The 21,341-nt window shown below is 41.8% G+C and overlaps 1 protein-coding gene across 5 annotated transcripts in view; it reads right to left on the reverse strand.

Moving 5' to 3' along the window:
* Nucleotides 1-21,341, reverse strand: part of TBXAS1 (thromboxane A synthase 1) — a 248,046-nt gene that overhangs the window by 89,087 nt on the left and 137,618 nt on the right. For all 5 annotated transcript variants that reach the window (XM_072871750.1, XM_072871751.1, XM_072871749.1 and 2 more), the window contains 4 exons: nt 13,940-14,056; nt 6,504-6,592; nt 3,902-4,050; nt 2,072-2,202 (listed from right to left, as the gene is read on the reverse strand). In XM_072871750.1, coding sequence (XP_072727851.1) covers nt 2,072-2,202; nt 3,902-4,050; nt 6,504-6,592; nt 13,940-14,056 — 486 coding nt within the window. The remainder of the gene's footprint in view (nt 1-2,071; nt 2,203-3,901; nt 4,051-6,503; nt 6,593-13,939; nt 14,057-21,341) is intronic.

A 21,341-nucleotide genomic window follows, 5' to 3' on the forward strand; every position in this document is an offset into this window, starting at 1 on the left:
CCAGGAGCAGGCAGGACTACAGCCAGTCATGGACTTGTGCATACACTGTTAAGGCAAACATGGACCTTGTACTTTCCTCCACACTGCCCTGATACTGGGCAGCTACTGCCATGTGTTATCTCTTACAGCATCTCCCAACATCCCTTCCAATATAACCTTAAACCTCTGCTCCATCAACCACTGAAACCTGAAAACAGGCTGCATATGCAGAGAATGCTGCCTCCTGCTCTTGTCACTACCATCTTGGTTTTCTTTGTGTCTTCTCCTGACCAAACCCACCTGCTGTCCTTTATCTTAGTCTGCAGTTTGCGGGAGCAACCATCTCTAGTATAGCGAAGGATTTAGCCCATGATCGATGCTCTCAATGCTACTGCCACAGAAATAACATTGCATTTTATTAATAGCAGTTAATAAATTAACTACTTCTAATCCACGTTAGATTGCTTCATTGTCCCTTTTATAATTGATACACAGAATAGGCTTTTCATGCAGACCCCTTCGGCATAAATCTTTTGATTCAAAACTCTCCATACATACAGCCACACCAGTATGCCATTAAAAGCTCACACTGGATCTGTGCACTAGAAATGAGGTGTCTGCAAGCAGCTTAGATACACCATCCCTGTTAGAAAATATTCCTCCAGCACTCAGCCTGGGCCAGGAACCATGCTTATGAATCATGAATTGTCTGTGGCCAGTCAGTGGTGCTTACAACCTTTCAGATGTAAAGAAGGACAGAGACAAAGACCTAAAGGCTGGTGAGGGCAAAGACTCATAAAGGTGGCCTGGAGGAAAGACAAGAAGCATGTGATGATAAAGCGCAACAAATACAGAAGTGAGACTTCGCTGCAGAAAAAGTCAAAGAAAAAGACCAGAACATGCAACACAGCAAAGGGCAGCAATATCTTTGAAAATCAATTTGATTTTTAAATGTGTCCTGGATGTAACATAGGGTAAACTAAAATCCATTTTTTCCTGAAAGGTGACAGCTGTGGGGCTAAGCTGTGAGAAAAAGTTGGGAGGATCCATTTTCACCTGCCCTGTTACGCCATCAGAATTGCTCTTCCTCTCAAAGTGATACAAAACGTCTCTTATATTTCAGTATTAACAGCTTCTTAATGTGTATGTTGTAGCATGTTTCATGTCAATTGATATGCAAAACTTGTCTCAGCTACCTTTAAAACGGAATTCTCATTGCTATTCTTTGTTTCTCACTACAAATCCATAATTAAGTGGTTAACTTATTTTTAGGGATATTATGTGCAGTTTGCAGTAAAGAATGGTCCAAAAGGACAAGTAGACCTGAAGAACTTTTGTATCACAGAACTGAAGCACATGTGTATGTTCCAAATGCTTCATATATCAAAAATAGAGAGACTTTCATAAAAATGCATATGCCTTCAGATACTTCATAAAACAACAGTGATTAAAACAAAACAAAAAAACCCAGAACTGCTTTATGTCCAGATGAAAGAGAAATACATGGGTGACAAACAATTTGCTAATAGTGCATACTCATTAGTTTGCATACTTCAGGTAGAATTTACTACCTTTCTCTTCAGCCATCTCAATATCAAGTGTCTGTTCTTAATCAGACATTCAGGTCCCTTCCATTTTCAAAAGCACTAGGAACCATCACAGGACTTTATAAAACCTACCTAAGCTCCTAGGTAATGACTGGGTTGAAACAATCAGCAGGCGCTCCCCTTTCTCCGGTTGTTAAGGAAGAGCAGCATAGACAAAACACCTGACTTAAAGATGAGAAAAAATTCTAGAGGGTGAATCCTTCCTTCTCGGTCTAGAAACTGGGTTGGAAAGTCATCCCAGATGTAACATTTTCTACACCCTTATTTGAACAGAAAAACAAAGAGAAGCAGTCTTTCTTGTAATGCATTAACAATTCTGTATCGACACCAATGGTACATAAAGATAAAAATGAATAAAATCTTCACTAAATTGCTTTGAATGTTCAAACAGACTGAGTTTGCTTTTTCAGCTGAGGCTTATGCCACTTCCAGTTTTTTCTCAAAACATTTGCTTATCCATATATTTATCACAGAAATGGCCTTACCTCAGCTGCATCTTGCTGGTCTCTGAAGACAATTGCATTTTTTATGGTTTGGATAAAAAATCCATTCAGTTCCTTTTGTTTCTTGTTCGGCAAAATCTGGAGCAATGGGATCATTATGAATGGGAAAGAAACTGTAAGAGATTTTAAAGAAGAAAACACAGAATCAGACTGTAAAAGCATATCAGATCCCCCTCCTTTCATTAATATTATAAAACTCATCAAGTGGGATGTGTTACTTTTGTGAAACCTGTTTTTTCCTCTTTCCCTCTCCCTCTTTTTCTTTCACCCCCATAGGCTGGTAAAGGATTTCCTTTTAGAAATTCCATGTTGGCTGAGACTCCCCTGCCAGACAGATGCCTTCCAAGCTTGCTTCCACAATGCTCCAGGATTTCAGTTCAGCTTCTTGATGCCCCAGAGCCACCACAACAAAGAATTATTTTCCCTGCCTACTCAAACAATTACATACAGAAGGTGGGGGATCTTGAACTAGCCTAGCAGCTTATGGCACTGATCCATGAAATTGTGTAGTAATCATTCTCATTTACAGTTCTCCAATATTAGGATATTGGTTTGCTATTTTATTTTGCTTCTCTAAACAGGCCACAGACTCTGGAAGTGGGATGTTATCACAAGGATGGTCTCCAGTCCACGGCCTTTATAGTCAGGAACTAGAAACCTGAGTGAAGTCTTGCATCTTAATAAACCGCTCGTTAACTTATGAACAGCTTAAGACTAATAAATCAGTCATCGGAACCCCCCTGTGCTGCCAACAGGGCAACACAGTGTGGAAATTCAGACCACATAATGTACCAGCAGAAACAGCTCAACCAAGAAATCCAAACCCAAATCCTACAGAAACTTTCTTTAATGAAGGACATGGTCTTAGACATACAGGGGCACGTTTCTGTCCCTTCAGAAATTAGTCACAAATCCCACTTTGCAATCAGGTTAAACATTAACCCCAGGACATTTTGGATACGCAACTCCAGAAGGAAACAGTTCATGCACTGCTAGTACAGGTGCAATCTGAAATGCCAGCAGGATCAGATGGGCACAGGAAACTTTGCCACTGTGCCACCTGACACTACTGTGAGCAGGTCTAGATAGCAAGATGGTAAAACCTCAACAACCTCGATTATGCTGTGGCTTCCTCAGCCACAATTCTTACTGCCCTTGCATTAACAATGCCACTGACACTATGAAGCCTTAGCTTTCATGTCTTAGAACTAAATGGCTTTATACTCCATTCTTGCATCCCCTATCTATTCACCTGAAAATAAATGCATTCTCTTAATGACAGCCTGTGGTGGCACATATCATCTTTATCCTTTACAGCCATCAACGAGGCTGCTGCTGCTATTCAAATAAGAATTTGGAGGACTTACACTATCTGCTTATGCTTCTCCACCTCTTTTCTTTAGTGGGTTATTAGTTGTTTATGGGTGGGATTTCAATCAAACCAGGCAAACCAAGTGCACAAGAACTTTACTCCCAGGCTCCAAAGGGCAGTTACTATGTTTTAATGCAGAAGTGTATTAAAAGAGATATCGTAGAAACTACAGGTCCCAGAAACCTTCCACTCAGATCAACCTGGAGCATTACCTTCCCAGATTCTCAGTTTCTGGGGGAAGTTGCATTAATGATGACAAGAGCTGTAGAGCATATGGTGGAAATCTCAAGGGTATATTTGGCCTGTAGGTTGCATTCTGAACACCTCCAAAATAAAGTCTGCTATACATCTTCCTGCTCCTGCTTCAGCATGTTTTGCAATTTGAGAATGACTTTTAGAAAATTACCATAAAGTAGTAGACAAAGGTAGACTATACTCACGGATTAGAATGAGGAGAGGCTTAAACAAAGACATTTCAAAGAATGTTCTGCAATTCTTAACAAAGGGGTCGTTGGGATTCTTCTGAGAATCCACCTCAGTACCAAAAGCTACGCTACCAACGACATCCAAGGTAAAGCAGTTGTAACACCTGCGTTGAGTTGAAGAATGATAAATCATTAGCTACAAATTACATATCCATTAATATCTTGCTTCTACCATCATCACATAAAATTAATTTTTGCCTCTGATTCTTTTTGCTTTTAGATTTGAGCCTTGCCAACAAGAGATGTTTCCATCATTCTGACAAATGCTGGTGCTTAATAACGATCACCTTCTCTCCGTCTACAAAGTGAACATATTTTCATATAGCTCAATAATTCTACTAAAAAATTATAAAAAATAAGCAAATTATTTGTTATTACCTAGAAATCAAATGCAACAGATCAGAGATTCATAAGCATTTTCTTAGTATGCATCGTAATAAAAGAGATTATTCCTTTCTCATTTTAAACTGCAGAAACCACATCTACTACCAGTCCAGTCTAAGCTCTCAGTGCCAAGAGGTGCATAAGTAAAATTTCCTGTTAAGGATTTCCTTCATCTTCTTGATAGCTCCTTTGTAATGTAAAATCGTGGTCAAAACCAAGAGGAACTGACACCATGTGAAATCTGTATCTCTGCAGAGGAGCAGCAAATGCTTTGAGAACTACAAATTATCTGTGGACCATGATCTAGAAACTTCAGAATTTACTGAATCTCTCCCCGCATATCTGACCATCTATCCAGTTGTCTCACCATCTTTATTTCTACCAGGCATTAGCAGTTATGTTTAGTTTTGAGATAAATGGACTGAGAATGTAAAATATCCTTGAAATTTGATTCTTCTGATCTCTCGTCAAGTCTGCAATGACTGTTCTTCTATATTCCCTTACAAAAGGCTAATATCAAATTCTCTGGTGTTTTAACCTGAGTAAGCATGTATTAAGAGAAGGACAGGACTCAGGCTGATTGTATCCTGTATATATATTGTGAAGCAGCATTTCTAAACTATGATCTTTGGGCACTGTCATTCTGATGACACCAGAGCAGATTTGGAAGATAACAACAGTACTGCAAAGCTAAGTAACTCCTTCAGATTTTCAACTCTTACACACAAAACCCCCCATTATTAGAAGTTGAAATGTTAAAAGAGAGGGCACTGCAATAAAACAATAATTTCAGAAGCACTCAATCATCTACCTCTCCAAGGTACTGAAAAAGCTTAAAAACTAAATTTTGAGTTGTTGGTGAAACACAAAATGGCTAAAGACAACTAACGTACAAGACAACAGGAGGTTGCAGATAGGGTATTTACACCCAAAAAATAGCTCCCAAGGCAATTCTGGGAAACTACAGTGCAATGAGAATCACATTTTTATATGTCAAACCTGCTGAAATGGTAGTATGATAAAACAACTGGAAGATCATATTCTGAGATGGTCAACATCATTCATTTATACTTTCAAAAGGTCTTTTCCAAAGCACCTCTTGAGAGGTGAAATCCTATCATGGATCAATAGCTAAAAGACCAGCCAAAGAAAAAGGACAAATGGAAAAAAGGGAAAAGCCTGGAAGGACTCAAAAGGTAAATTTTAATCAGAGCACTAGGCTAAGCATAATGTATCTCAAGGTTTCGTAGCATTTTTTCAGATATTTAATAAAGAGATCTCTGTGCACACACATACACTTGCGTATGTACTTGAAAAGACATGGATGAATTGTGGCTAAATATCTATTTCTTTAGATGAAACAAAACTATTTGCACTGCTCCAATTTGGGGGAAATCACAAAGAACTTCAGAGGGCACTGACCAACCTAGCAAATGAAGTGTATGCAAAATAGTGCCTATGAGAAAGAATGCGTTTGAACTACTCATATGCCGTACAGGATCCTAGAAGAAATACATCTGCTCAGAGAAGGGGCCAGACAGTGTTGTGAACAGTTCAGTGAAGACCTCTGATGAAAGAGCAACAAAAAAGATAATAGCATATTAAATGCATAACAAATGGGAGAAAGCACGGTATGGAAAATATTAAAGTGTCATTTTATAAATCAATGGTGCGTTCTCATCTGGAGTACCTACCGATCCCGTTGTTTCACAAAAGGCTAGCGTGCCATCAGAGGGGGTTAGGAGGAATGTGGTAAGAATGATTAAGTGCTCAAAAAATGTCATATAAAAAAAGAAAGAGGGCGATGGACTAGAGGGATTTGATACTAGATCAATTCCTATATTTATACATTATTGGCAGACTGTAGAGAGCAGACTGGACAGGGACTGATGCAGCTTTCCTTTATGCTTCCAGCTGTTAAAACTTCATTAAACAACAGCTAGAAATACATTAGATGCTTTTCCAAAATTACTTTTCAAGTATGCAATGGCTGCCCCCAGGAAGAAAAGGCATCTATCAGACACATCTTCTATTAAACTATGATCTCCACTTACAAAAGCAAGGGAGGAAAAAAAATCTTCTTTTAAACAGTAAGCGCATATTTAGAATAACCGCTGCTATTGACTTTTTTTTTCTTTAAATCTGCTACTAATTTCTGGCATGTTGAACATACCTCTGGATATCAAAAGCTTTGCCAGAATCTGCATAGACTTTCAAATTACACAGCAGGACGTCACAGGCCTGGTTTATTAGCGGTGTCATCTAGAAAGGAACACATTGTATTGTGAAAAACATTAAAATGTTTAAAAAACCCCCAATTATTCTAAATTAGTTTTATCCAGTAGATGGGACAGAGCTCTCAGGATCCTCTGCAGGTGTGGTCAGGCACTTTTGCACACTTAAGATGAAATGTTGGGACTGTCTGCTAAAAATAAACCCACACATTACAGGCACAAGAGGCCCTGCCACTTACCTGATCTTTGGTTCTTGCCCACCTGTGGCTATATACACAGAGAGCTACCAAGCAAAGACATCCCCCTCTCTTTTTAATCATTCCCTGTTCCAGCTGATGCTTTATCACGATCCATATTTACAGTACATTACATTTAGGCTACATATGCTCCAGGGCAGAAGGAATAGTATTTTCCATAGTCCCAAAGTCCTGTAAAGATATTAGCGTCAGAGGCCCAGCATTTCTATCCTGCTGTCCCTCAGTTTGAGGGATTTACAATGTACGTTAGGAAAGCACCATGTATGCCACTGCAAGTTGCTGGGGGCAAACTGCTGTTGCTACCTGAGGGACAGGGTTTTCTGGAGTGGTGACGTCTATAAATGGACATTCACGTGAATTTATTCAGCTAATGGTTCTTTCCAGTCACTGACACATGATGGTCAGGCAGACTTACCCACAGCCTGGCTGTAGGTAACAGTGCAATAGTCTCCTCTTTCGTGCTTCATGGAAACCATTACATAGGCAACCATCAAGACCTCATTAAAGCGCCTCTCTCTCTTTCCCTTTAACTTTTTACATATGAAAGGCATCAGAAACTTGCCTTGATTACACCTACTAGGGGGGCAGAGGAAGGGTGTAGCAACAATCCAGCTGTGACCCTAAAGGCATTATCTGCTATGGCTCTTTCTCCATATAGACTGCCGAGTGATCCTTATAGCCTACAATTTAATAGCACAGTCTTGCCTCAACAATTACGCCAAGCATCAGCAGACATACGCACAGAAACCTGCCTTTCCTTCCTGAAAAACCTCCTTCAGCATACGGATGTCAGCAAACATGAGAACAGACTTGTCCTACTCTTTTGACATTCTTGGTACCAAAAAAGACTTACTGCAGCCTCTCAGCACACTCCGAGAGCTATGCAGCCTGCCCAGCCAAGTCCATTTTGCTTGGCACTTCTACCTCTGTGAAACTGGCATAACACTTCGTGCACAGGCACACTGCCATCCTAACACATGGGCAAGACTATACACAGTCAAAAGGCCAACACGGGAGCATCCAACATGTTTTCCAAAGGCAGAAGTCTGAGTCAAGAATGTGTCTAGCTGCTCTCAAGGTCCCGTACCTATATGGGACGGAGCAGGTTGTCGCTATTTCAGTTCAAAGCCGGATTGATTTGGGCTTTGCCACAGTCTCACAAGACAATTCTGAGGCCAGATTAGTATTCGGTAAAAGTAGCTGGTATGTGTTTGGGAGGTGCACGCCACATTATGTGGCAGTTTTCTTCCCCTTTTGGCTTTCTAAAGAAGGTCCCCTGCAGTGAGCTTCTTCTCAAATGGTTCAACAAAATTAACACATTTCTGTTCAACAGATTGAACTAGGGTGAAATGCTTTATAACCTCTGGGTCCAGCCCCTTCAATGAACTGAACCAGTGAAGGAGAACAAAATGAAAATGTATATTTTAACAGGTATGATGTTTCCTAAACAGATGGTGATCATTTCAGATTTTCCTTTTATTGCCTTATTTTCTCTTTTATTCTTCATCACATCACCAGACCTGCAACCACCCAGCTGATTGCTATTGCTTTCCAACAGCTGGCAGAGAAGGCAGGGGCATGTATGCCTGGCCAGGGCATCTCAGAGCACCTCTGCACTTTCCACATTCCACCAGCCTTTCAAAATACCATTGCCATTCATTTCTAGCCATAAGATATTTTTATTAGCAAATATAACCAGGAAAATGGGGAGGGGGGCACATGGATCTGATTTATTGTTAGCATGATAGGACAGAGTCGTATCAATGAGACAATTATTTGCATATGAAAGCTATGGGGGATATCTACTCAGGAATCCTGGGTTTGGGTTTGGGTTTTTATTCCCCTGAGGGACATAAATTAGTCCAAGATTGCTAACTACAAAGACCACAGACTGAAACATTCTCAAGTCCCTTAACACTTTAAACTCTTTGTTCAATTGTCAAGAAAAATAAAGTAGTGTTGGGGGAGGTGAACTATATCAAACTTTGAAAACCAGCACAGAAAGACATGTTGATCTGCACCGTCTTGGGTATCGCTAACTTCCTATACATTATCATTTGCCAGTCAGAACATAAAAGCTGCATAACCTGCCTGAGATTCAGTTCTTGGTGGGTAAACAAACCTCAGCTGCTCTGTGTTCAGATTGGCTGAGAGTAACAGGATGAAGAAAAATCTAAACAATATGGTCCCTGTAAATATTTGATCTGCCAGTTATCTAATAGTAAGAGTAGCCCAGAGTCCAAATTTCTTTCTTTCTGCCAAAGAAGAGCATTTGGGGTTAGGGTTTTCATGATGCCAGGAGCTTTGCTGTATAAATCCTGCCAATATGCTATTTGGCACATAACAACAATTAGTTTCTGATTTGCGTACGCACAGTGCATGGGGATGTTTGCACTGTTCAAAGGCATCAGAGTCACGTTCCTCTAGTTAGATGTGGTCCTCAGTATTCACTATTATTATTCCCCTTATTATTAACACCCAAACTGTAAAGTAGAAGGCTGGATCATATTCGCTGTAGACAGACACACTGGAGACTTTACTGTTCAGATACAGTATGCAGATGTCACATTGGGCCTCTTGTCCCACAAATGGGACGAAATATAAAGGAAGGAGAAGGAAAAAGGATAAATCTCTAACATAAGAATTGCTTCTGTACCAGATTTCAAATTCCTGACTAAAACCAGGAAAAGAGCGGAGCATCAGGAAGATGTTTGTGAGCGGATTTGTTTCCATCACCTCACAGTGAGGCCCTGCTATTCATGGGCACAACTTACCAAAGTGAGCAACTCAACCGGACGCTGACTTGTGGCTCGAGGATACGCACATTTCACGTATCAGCTTTTATATTAGTGATTTGCTTTGTCTCAGGTGAGCACACTCGCTTTGCTGAGTAACAATAGCAATTTCCAGAGACCCTTTCAAAATGTCTCCGACCAATGTGCACAAGCAGAGTAAGAGCAAATCAAGGAAACCTCAACGGTTGGACTGTCAGGTCTTATGCCCTAGTGGGACCTGGAAGATCTACATGCCTGAGAGTGACACTAGAGGATTTTCCTGCACTGCTCTGCCATGTTATCACAAGTTCTGCTTTGTGTCTCCCTTCGTTTGAAAGAAAATGCCTCAACGCAAACTCCACTTTGCAGGTTATTTAGGACAATGCTACATTATGCTGTGCTCTCTTCTTTAATTTTTGTGTTCTGTTTTGTTTTAATGGTTGGTTAATGGAGGAGAGGATTCCCAGCATACTGATAGGAGATGACAAGACTACTGCAGCACCATCAGAATAAATAAAAATCAATAGGTTTTCTGCTGGTGTTGGCTGTAAAAGAGAGCAAAGCTATTTATCAAGTCTGACAAGGGGTCCAGAACTGCAGGATCATCACAGGCACCACAGCAAAAAGAAGAGGAACAAAATAAGAAATATAAATAGGGAATCAAGATCGGTACAGCAAGATCACCAACATATCAGCTTGTTTCAATACATAATAGCTGAGGAGAGCATGACAGGAACACTGGGAAATGCATCTTTTACTTAAGGACCTCCAGGTATTTTACTGCACCAGTTCCTCATGAATTACATCTTTGATCAAATTTCAGTGGTCGGTATTATTCCCATTTAACAGATGAAAGTCATTTCATGCACAGAGAATTTAAGTAGCTTCTGCCAGTTCACCCACAGGCAGTCAATGGCAGAGCTGGAAGTGAAACTTCTTGGGTCTCCTGCCTCCTATCACTCATTTATCGTTCTGAGTGCTCCCATAGCAATGGCACTATGAGGTCTATTCAGGGGTCTCACTGGAAAGACCTTATTATCAGATCCACTGCCATCTCCAGTGGCATCTCATGTGGGATGCTACCAAATCTTACTGCAGGATCAAGCTTAGAAGTCTATTGATTTATGCTATGCTCACCACTATAGTATTTGAATTTAATGTTATCTGGAGCCAAACCTTCCTTCAGTTGGTGTGGACTGCTTTACTAATCTTTACATACTTGTTAGAAAAAGAAAATTAAAAAGGGAGAACACACAATGTATAGGAATCCATAAAAGCAACAGTGAAACAGTGCATGGCTTTTAAAGAGAAATTGAGGAGACAGAGAGAGAAAGCTGGAGAAGATGCCAGAAAAATCTTGACAAATGTTAGGAAAACAACTCTCTGCATACACGCAGCAACCACTACACTGGCTACCCAACAGCTCTATAGCCTCTAGTTTCAGTTAATTGCTCGTAACTTTGCAAACTTCAAAAGTTCTCAGATCAACATTTTTTGGTGGCTGGCTGTTGGAGATTTTTGCCAAACTAAGGGGAAATTCCTCAAGCTTAGTGAACTTCTCAGTGACACTATACCGCTTGTGTGGAGGGACAAGGGCAAAGCATGCCTCTGTCCCCAGCCACAGCACCTAGATGCCTCTGTGGGGCATTACAGGTCAAACCTTAGCAACATACATTATCTCTGTTTTGGGTTTGGCCAGCAGCCGGGCCAAAGAGTGGATGATCGGCTTATTGTTATTGCTAGTGCTGAAGCTGTCCTTTAGCCTAGTAGTAGATTCTTGTGTTTCTGAAATGGAGATATCAGGAACCTACACTCAACTCTCCGGCCCTCTGTGCATCTTTTATCTGAAGTGATTGCTGTGGGGAGCACAAGGAGTTGTTAACGTTTATTGCTCCGTCACAGGCTAATAGCTCCCAGTTCTCTCAGAGCATCCAGACAAGTCTATGTTTGGAGTGGCACTTGGGGCTGCGGTGCTCAAGGGGAACCACTCTCCAAAGCTACTTGGGAGGTCTGCAGTCCCTCCAGCATCACTGGGGAGTTTGCACAGGGGAATGAAGGCAAGGCAGACATCCAGAGTGAACAGAGAGGAAGACTTTGGTGTGGGGTTTGTCAGAGCTCAGGTCTCTGTGGCAAAGGAATCGATGTCTTAGGAGAAGAAATGAGGAATGTGTCTAGTGGTATTTATAAATATGCATAAAACAACATATCCAGGTTCTTATGCCATAAATTAATACTAAAACTACTTGCTTTGTAACTCCTTTGAGGTAGAAAGGAAGAGTTTATTATAAACAGGATGTCTTCTACATAACTCTGAATACTCTGTAGTATGGCCAATACTAGAACATGGTATTTTTATTTCCATGCTGCTGTAGAGGTTCTGAGAGAGTATTAAATATGGGAGAGTTAAAAAGTGACATCATAATTAACGAGCATTGATTTCCTTTGAGAAGTGTTGTTATGGCTTCTAAATTAAGCAACAGCAAGAGAAGCACATGGGCGAGGACTTAAGTTGCATTAACTTCAAATCCCAGGACTGTTCATGTATTTGGGTAGAAAGTGAAATGTAAGGCTGAGGAGTGCATCCACTCAAAAGAGGTTCTTAATCTCACATGGACTTACTGCAAGCGTCTCTCTGTGTAGGGATGGATGGTCTTCTGGTGAAGACATGGGACAGAGGAACAAAGTTGGGCCTTTCAGAGACACCTTCCCCGCTCCTCGCATTCCCACTTTCTGTAAACTGGGAGGAGAAGGTGACCATCTCCAGGCCACCCTGAGCCCAAGCACAATCACCTCCCTTCCACAGAATTTGGAAGAGGAAGCACAGGGAAAGCTGATTATCAGGCTAAAAATAAAGATCTCAATTTTTGCATGTGAGACAGCTACCAGGCTCTAGCCAGCCCTCCATTCTACCTCCTACCACTACCCTCCTCCTGCATTGCAGCTCCACCACCAAGAGGTGCAAAGTGAGCACCGTGACTTCTCCTCCCACCCTGGTTTAATCGGTCAAACCCTGCAAACCCGTGCCTGCCCGGCCCCAAAGCACAACGCCCAGGGCCTCCGCCTGCTCACCCTCACCGCTCTCCTCCATCAAGTCTGTCCGGCTGGTGCCGGGAGAGGTTGCTCTCCACAAATTGTGGGGAGCGCGGCTTTATGTTTTGTTAGTCTGCCAGCAAAGAGCCAGTGACATGCAGTAAGGCAGATTAATTTCTGCTAGGAAAATGCAAAACTCTCCTCTCCCCACAACACCATGAGCAACTAATCGCTTGCATATTTAAACGTCCTCGCCTCACTAAAATTTCGCGATGGAGCCGGCGACAGAGCAAATGTCGGGGCGCATAACCAATGGCATTGTCAGTCGTAATTAATCAGCATCTCCGCCAGGCTAGCGGCCAATTAGAATTTACCATAATAAGGAGGTGACAGCCGGCGTTGCTAAGCGACCGCTGTCTATAGAGCTGGGAGAGCCAGACACATTTAGATGTTACTGTGGATTTCGACAGCGGCATGTCAAAACAACACAAGCGTCTGCCCAGTGGAAAATTTTACAACCCAGGACTGGGCACCGGAGTGAGGCATGGTTCCCTTTTAGAATAAAATACATAAAAGAAGAGGTGATTTTTGCTGTGGTTGTTTTTTGGGTTTTTTTTTCCCTTGAAAGAAGACTTCAACCAGTCAACCATTTATCTGCGTTTAATTAAGAGATATCTTGTCACTGGAATAGGACTTTGTTACCGGGTAATGGGTTCCCATGACTAAGTAAATGCTGAGACATTTATAGGAAATTAGCAGCAGGTCAGCGCGGAAACATTTATTTTCAGTCAGAGGTATTTATCTGGCAATGACATTCTGTTCCAGTGACTTATTTTATTATATGAAAGGATTAAAGAATAAAAGGGGGGGGAAGGAAGGAGATGGAGAAATGAAAATAGACTGACAGCAGTTCCCGTGTTAACATGAGAGCTGCTGACTCTGCAAATCACGAAAAGCTATGTTCCAACTGGGAGCAATAACCTTTCCCGTACTTTAGGTTACTCCTAACAGGGCAGGGGGGAGGAAGGTGTAAGGGTCCTTTTTCAGTTTACTACACTTCTATGGACAAACTGGCTTACATAGAGAAAGACAGAGGATCATATCCTCAGTTGAGCTATTCCAATTTTCACCAGTCTATGACCTGGACCACACCATATGTACACTCTACTGCGCGTGCTCTTCAAGTCTAAATAAACTGGCACAAAGTAGTACGTTTTACCTATCCTTAATAGGGACCTATATAAAGTAGATGCCTGCACAAAAGAAAACAATTATGTCTTCTAAATTATGAAAGCAGCACTGTCTACACCTTACCTCTTTCAGTTTGTTATTGCTGAAGGCTGGGGTCAGGAGGCTCCGGACATACTTCCATCTGTCATCACGAAGACAAAGGATGCTGTCAAGCATTGGTTTGGAAATCAAGTTCGGCTTCTAAATCAAAAGAAAACATGATTCAGTTTTAACACAAATGCAACTAGAGCTACTCGAGACTTTGGAACTTGGAAAGATTGGCGATGAATGGCATTGCACTGCTGTCCCACGACGAAAGAGGTTCGAATCAGTCCCAAACATGAAGCTAAACATGGATAAGGCTGGAGAAAATTTCTCTTTTGCTGCACGCGTTTCCTCTTGGGCTTGTAAAAGCCCCAGGCCGCTCCAGTAACTCCTTGCTCAGACTGTTCTGGTTCTGCCGTTCCTGGTGTTCTCCTGTGATTGCCAGTTCTCCTTTGCTGAACCCTGGCTTCTTTCCTCCCTTTCTAAGGTGACTAGCAAGAGGACCTGTCAACACTCCCTCTCCATGTGACATGAGTGCCAACGTACTGCACGTGGGTGTCGGTGGGGGACACGATTTCTGGTGACAGCTGGTATGTCAGACTGTTACATGCATTTTAAAAGTCTTCAGAAAATACATTGATTAGAAAGCAAATCCCAGTCCTTACTCTGTCTATAAGGAACACTCTCACTAAGAAGTTGTGGCCTGAGACTCTTACAGCTTCAACAGTTGGTCAAACATAGTAGTTTAAAGCACTGCCCCATGAAGTTCTGTAACAAGATGACTGCTATGAATTTGCTAAATTTTAATCGCCCCCACCAACTAAGAAATCCCTATCCAGAGAATAGTGATAATCACCAAGGACTAAAAGGATAAAAGAGATGAAAGAGGAAGCATGTCAGAAAACAACGCAATTACGCCTGGAAGAGGCATCAGGAGATGTCCAGCCCCAGCCTCATAGTAGAATCTACTACAACTTATATTATTGCCAGAGGATGTTTCCTAGTCGTTCTTGAAGGCCTCCAACAATGGAGATTCAATAACCTCCCTACACAAACTCTTCCAGTGCTGGACTACTCTTACCATGGTAGCACCATCTCTCTTGCTGGAACTTATGGTCTTTAGTCTTTGTGCTATCACAGGCATAGAAAACAGGTTATTCTCTCCCTCTTCACAGCAGCCCATATATACAGAAGGCTATAATAACCACTAATCATATTGCTGCCATCTACCCCAAGTAACACCAATTTGCTCAATACATATTTATCAGTCATGTTATCTGTGACCGTTTGTTCAGTCTTGTTCCTGTCTGTCTGCATAGTCTTGTTGATTTACATCTTTCTCAAGGTATAATCCCTGGGACTTGACATGGTACTCCAGACAAGGAAGGATTTTTTTTCATATGTTCTGCAGGCTATATTCCTCTCTATTCACCCCAGAATACTACATACCACAGCATGACAATGTCGACTCATGTACTGGCTTGTGGGTCCCTGCAACTCTCAGAATTTTTTCTGAATAATTGCCCCCTATGAAATTATTCCCCGACCTTTATCATTAAAGTTGGTTACTCCTAAGAGTGGTATATAGAACACATCCTTATTGAACTGTGACCATTCCTTTTTGATTACTTCTCCAACTGATCAAGACCACTTTGAATCGTAGCCCTTTCCTTCATAGCGTCTTTCATCCTTATCGGCTTAGTGCCTTCTATATGTGTTGTTATAGCACTCAGTGCCATCATCTAAACCATTAACAAAAGTACACAATAGCACTTCTTGCAAAGAAGCCACCTCTGGGATCCTCCTAGCTCATGCTTCCCTTCAGACAGTGGACTGTTCTTAAACACTTTCCAACTCATCTTCAATCAGTATTTCAGGTATCGTACAGCCATGTCCGCCAGACAAACCATCCTAAAATTGGTGGGTGGCTGTGGAGGGTGTACACCTCTCTCGATATCAGGCTGTACAGAGACAATCATTTATGCATGTGAGATCTTCTGGCACCCAGCCCCCTGCCTACCTGCCCAGGGTAGCAGTGGCAGTACAGTCCCTCGTGTTACCAGTAGCAGCAGTACCACTTCACTGGGAAAGACCCAAACAAACCAAAGACACTTTGGCCTTCCCAATGCCATCTGTTGATCCTTTTCACCCTCTAACATTTTCTTTCAGTCCTTCTTTTATTACTAATGTACAGGAAAAATGAGTTCTTACCACCTGATACATACCTGGATACCTTCATCTCATTTTGTGCTTCAAGATTTCTGATTTTATTGTCCCTACATGCTATTTTTTTATCCTTGTTCTTGGAAATCTGACCTACTTCCCACTGTGTAAAAAAACTTCTTCTCTTCAGGGGCCACGAAGAGCTGACAATTTAGCTACACTGGTCTTCTGCTGCACTTCCTTAACTCTTCCTTATTGGAAGAGTTTGCACTTAATATCTTTTCTTTAAGGAGCTGCCAGCTCTCCTTAACACCTTTTTCCTTTACACTTGCCAGAATCTTGCTACACTGCATAAGCTTGTAAAATGCAGAAGCCTATTTTATATTGCAAACAGGCTAATGGGATAGTTTTACATTCTCAGCAACACCACCCAGTGTAGTAAACTAATGTCACTGAGCTGACACTACAGACCAGTTTTGAGCAAAGATGAGCTGTTTTCAAGTAGAAAAGTACATAACGGGATATTAAGCTGAAGGAAGAGACTGACTTAGGTACTGTCATCAGATGACTACTGTAAGATAAAATATGGGCACATTTTTAATGTATACATAGAATATCCTATTTCATGCAATAACAAGGAAAATTTGGGACATGCTGTCAAAGCTGAAGTGGTTTGGACTGTTTTCTCTGAGTATGCTCTTTAAAGAAATGATCTGTTTTCTAACTTGTCAGTAGGTATCTGTTCTGAGGATCAGAGGTGTAGCTAAAGAGACCATCACTCAATGGAGTGCTGCCTCATTTGTTACAGATATCCAAAGGCATAGTAGAATCAGAAGAAGGAGGCTCCGGACAACTGGAAATGGGCATCATCCTTGGAGAAAGTACTGCATGCTAGTCTCTGCTCCACAGTTCTTATGTGCTGCTAGGGAAGCCCTTTACACTAAATCTTGACTCAGCTGGTCACCAAATAAGTATTCCTTATTTCCTCGGTCTTCAGTTTCAAGCCCAGAGGCCAACTGCAGAGCTCCTGAGCACTCACTAATGCCACTGAAATCAACAACAGGCAATGTGCCTTGATCACACAAAATGCATTAGTCCAATAAATCAGGTCACTGAATGGGGCCCCCAAATTAGCAAACACTCTTGGTCCTGTGCTTCAACCACCAGCCTTCACTCCCTGATTTATAAAGTGGAGGTATCACATCACCTCCTCAGAACTGCTAATGATACATTAACGTTTCTGAGGCACTCAGAAACTACAGTGAACGAGCAGAATAACAATTCCCACAAGGAAATGACTGATTTTGTCTTCCAAGCAAGGTTTGAATAGTGTACAGAAAAAAAAAAAAAGGAAAAAATTATAGGGCAACACTTAGAAAAGTATTTTGCATCCACTCCTAAATTGAAGGCTGCCCAATCCGTGCACTCTGTAAGACAAATTTCCTCTGGAAGACAAGGCTCCACTTAGATAATAACAGATGTGATATAAATCTGACTGCATTTGTCTTGAAAGCAAAACCCCTTCCTAAAACCAAACATCTACCCTAAAAAATGCTCCTAATTGCATAAAGACTGTATATAGCGCATTCACAGAGAGGGGCCCAGTTACTGAACAAAAAGCCTGTTAACTATAATGCTAGAACTACAACACTAACCATAGCATTGCCTTTTTAGCACTCTACTTTATGTCAATAATGCTCCCTTAACATATCATTGGTGTGTATAGTATTATATACATATAAAAGCTGCAAGGAAGGAAAGACAATTTTGGCCATAAATTGTTTTACTCTGTCTCTTTAAACTGGGTACACAAAAACATGTTTGTGTTTATTGGAACAGCGTCAGTGTGACTGACAGTGTATAGCGGATTTCATTTATCAGGTTTTCCTTATCGTTTCTGCAAACACTTTCTTCCTAATTGCATAACCTATGTTACAGGTTCAAATAGCAGGAATGAAAATGGATTTGGTATGAGAATGAGCCTGAAGTATCTTAGTGAAAGATGAGGTGTCACCTCTCTCCGAACAGACGAAGTACTAGCTGTATCTGAGAATTCTTGAGCCTATAAAAATCACTAAAAAAATTACCATGGGAGGCAGCTGTAATATTTTCAGGGGTGGGATTTTGGTTTTTAGGCGGGGAAGAAGGTTGCTTTTAAGTCAAATGCAATCAGACTCATATTCCATCTAGCATTATCTAAATACTCAACAACTGCTCTGTGCTTCCTTCTCCTGTGTAATCAACCATTTCCGACCGCGGTACAGTAATGCTGCATGAAAACTAGTGGCAGCATGGTAATCTGCTGCAGCATACCTGCACAGTGCTACCCAGTTCCCACAATCACAGACATGCCATCAGAAACAACAAAGAAAATTGGAGGGATTTGCTTCCAAACGAATCCTTTAAAACACCAGTGCTTTTAAAACAGAAAACAACATAATGTTTGCAGATGAGCAGCATCTTTGCAATTGATGCAAGAATTCCCTCCCCATTACGCTGTTCCTTAGGCTGACCCTTCAGGCCCAGTTATTGGCTTGTTTGTCTCTGAGTCAATTTGGATTGCTGTGTATTACTAAATAATTCAGGCAAGTGACTCTTCTCTGGCTCTGAGGCCAAGAGGTACAGAACCCCTCCTGTCCCCGAGGTTAAATCACTTTCCCAAAGAGAATGGCCATATCCAAACTGCTTATGGTCGTGGTGCATGTTCACCTCCTGAACTGTGCCCAGACCATGCCTGGGGGACAACTAATCAATACAAGACAAAACCATGCTAAGAAGCATGTCAATATGGACATCTGTAGGTCCTGCTCATGCACTAATATCCTGTCCCAGTTTTATTCTGGAGTATAACTGTAGCCTTGTGTGATTCATAAATCATTTGCTCCTTTTCTGAGTTTGTCACTAGCAGGCTAGACTGAACCTCTGGCAGCTAGCAATGACTGCCTGGAGAAGGAGGAAGGATAACAGCACCACGATGTTCCCTCAGAAACCTTCTCTTCTTCCTTTGGCAGAAAAATGAGGGATGAAGGTTTGCAACCCGCAGAAGAAAGTCAACGCAGCCACATACTCTTAAAATATCCTGAATAGGTGAACCTTCAAAGAATCTAAAGGGCACCTCTAAAGACTGTCATGGTTTAACCTGGTAGGCAGCTAAACACCACCCAGCCGCTCACTCACTCCCCCCCCAGTGGGACGGGGGAGAGAATCAGAAGAGTAAAAGTGAGAAAACTCATGGGTTGAGATAAAGACAGTTTAATAGGTAAAGCAAAAGCCGTGCACACAAGCAAAACAAAACAAGGAATTCATTCACTACTTCCCATCAGCAGGCAGGTGTTCAGCCATCTCCAGAAAAGCAGGGCTCCATCCAGCAGGGCGTAATGTTACTTGGGAAGACAAACACCATCACTCCGAATGTCCCCCCCTTCCTTCTTCTTCCCCTAGCTTTATATGGTGAGCATACATCATATGGTATGGAATAGCCCTTTGGTCAGCTGGGGTCAGCTGTCCCAGCTGTGTCCCCTCCCAACTCCTTGTGCACCCCCAGCCTACTCGCTGGTGGGGTGGGGTGAGAAGCAGCAAAGGCCTTGACTCTGTGTCAGCACTGCTCAGCAATAACAAAAACATCTCTGTGTTATCAACACTATTTTCAGCACAAATCCAAAACATAGCCCCATACTAGCTTCTATGAAGAAAATTAACTCTATCCCAGCCAAAACCAGCACAGACCTTTAAAAACCTACTAGCTCCAAAACCTACAATATAAACCATTCACCTCCATAGAACCAGCTGCTAATCTACTCCACGTGCTTTGACAACACAGCAAGAAATGAAACTCTATAAAACAGGATCTCAGAAACTTTGTAATCTTAGACTTAATCATAGCCTAGTCCTAACGAAACTGATCAAAAAATATTTACTTCTGCTGGAGCCAACCCTCAGCACTGAAAGCCTGGTGAGATTCAAACAAGGAACTAAGCTCTAGAGCATCCAAAATTGCAAATCCTAACAGTAACTCCAACACTAATTCTGGCATTAGTCATACCTAGCAAACACCATTTGCCGTCATGTGTGTCCTCAGCTTTCTTCTAGCCCTGCAGGCTTTGCAGGATCCAGCTTTAACTGGAATCCCATGCCCATGCTCCCCTGAACTGTAGCCCTAGTCTCAACCCTACAACCCATGCTAACGAGAGCCATTCGCTCCTCTCACCTACAGCCTTCCTTCTGTACCCACGGTCATTGCAGTACCCAGGGCTGAGTCCAGCTCAGGGTTCCCCCCACCCCCACCTTTTTCCCTCTTTGGGGAAATTTTTGGGGTATGTTCCCAATGCAAGGGGTCATCCTTCTCCCAGCCCTCGGGCACGCCATGCAGTATCTGTGATAGCTCTAGGGTGAACGGGTCTCGTCTTTCTCTCCCTGGGTGAGCTCCAGAAGTGATGAGCAGGCAGCAGCGCTGGCACATCAGTGGGTTAATTTGTTCATCTTCTTATTTTCAAAGAGGGTTGCTGTCCTTGTCTTGCTAAAAGTGCACTTGTGATTAGGTATTGCCATCCTGCTTAAGAAATCGCATTTTTAAGTTGAATTTAATGAAATGAAATTTAATGAAAAAACAGAGAGGAAGTTTGTAGCACGAAGACAAGACTCTATCCCCATCCCTCAGACAGGAATTACTTGTAAAATCTTTTCATAAGATTACTTGTTCAACCCTGCTTGTACCACTTGATTGACAGGTCATCACCACCAGTTCAGCCAGCAGGTGGAACCAGTACGCCCATGAACTGCTCAGATGGTATTTCATCCAGCCAGTGGCAGTGGCATGACACTTACAGATAAACATAACACTTCCTATTAAAAAAAGTAACAGGAAAAAAACCCCTGAGATATCTCCAGGAATACATCTTACCAAGCCTGCAGTAAGTGGATCATGAAAGTGGGAAGGCAGAAGAAGCCTCCATATATTAGTTTGAAAAATTCCCTGTTGGTAAACTGATACAATATATTCCTTCAAACTTGCTTGGTGTTTTGTAAGAGGAAAAGTCATGCTCAGCCCTCCCTGCATTCATGACATTCAAAGACACATTGTGTAGTGGCTTCTGGTTGAACCAGGAGAGCACTGCGTTGCACGTTATTAAAAAGAAAACAGAGTTGCTTTATGTCATATGCCCTGTAGTTCATTATCATTTCCATCTAGCAGATTCCTGCTTACACAGATGTTATAGCCACATCTCTTCAAAAGGTGTATCACTTTTCTCTTCACAAATCATCATTATATTGGAGCAAG

The sequence above is a fragment of the Ciconia boyciana genome, chromosome 1, assembly GCF_034638445.1.
Source record: "Ciconia boyciana chromosome 1, ASM3463844v1, whole genome shotgun sequence".
NCBI classification, from domain to species: Eukaryota; Metazoa; Chordata; class Aves; order Ciconiiformes; family Ciconiidae; genus Ciconia; species Ciconia boyciana.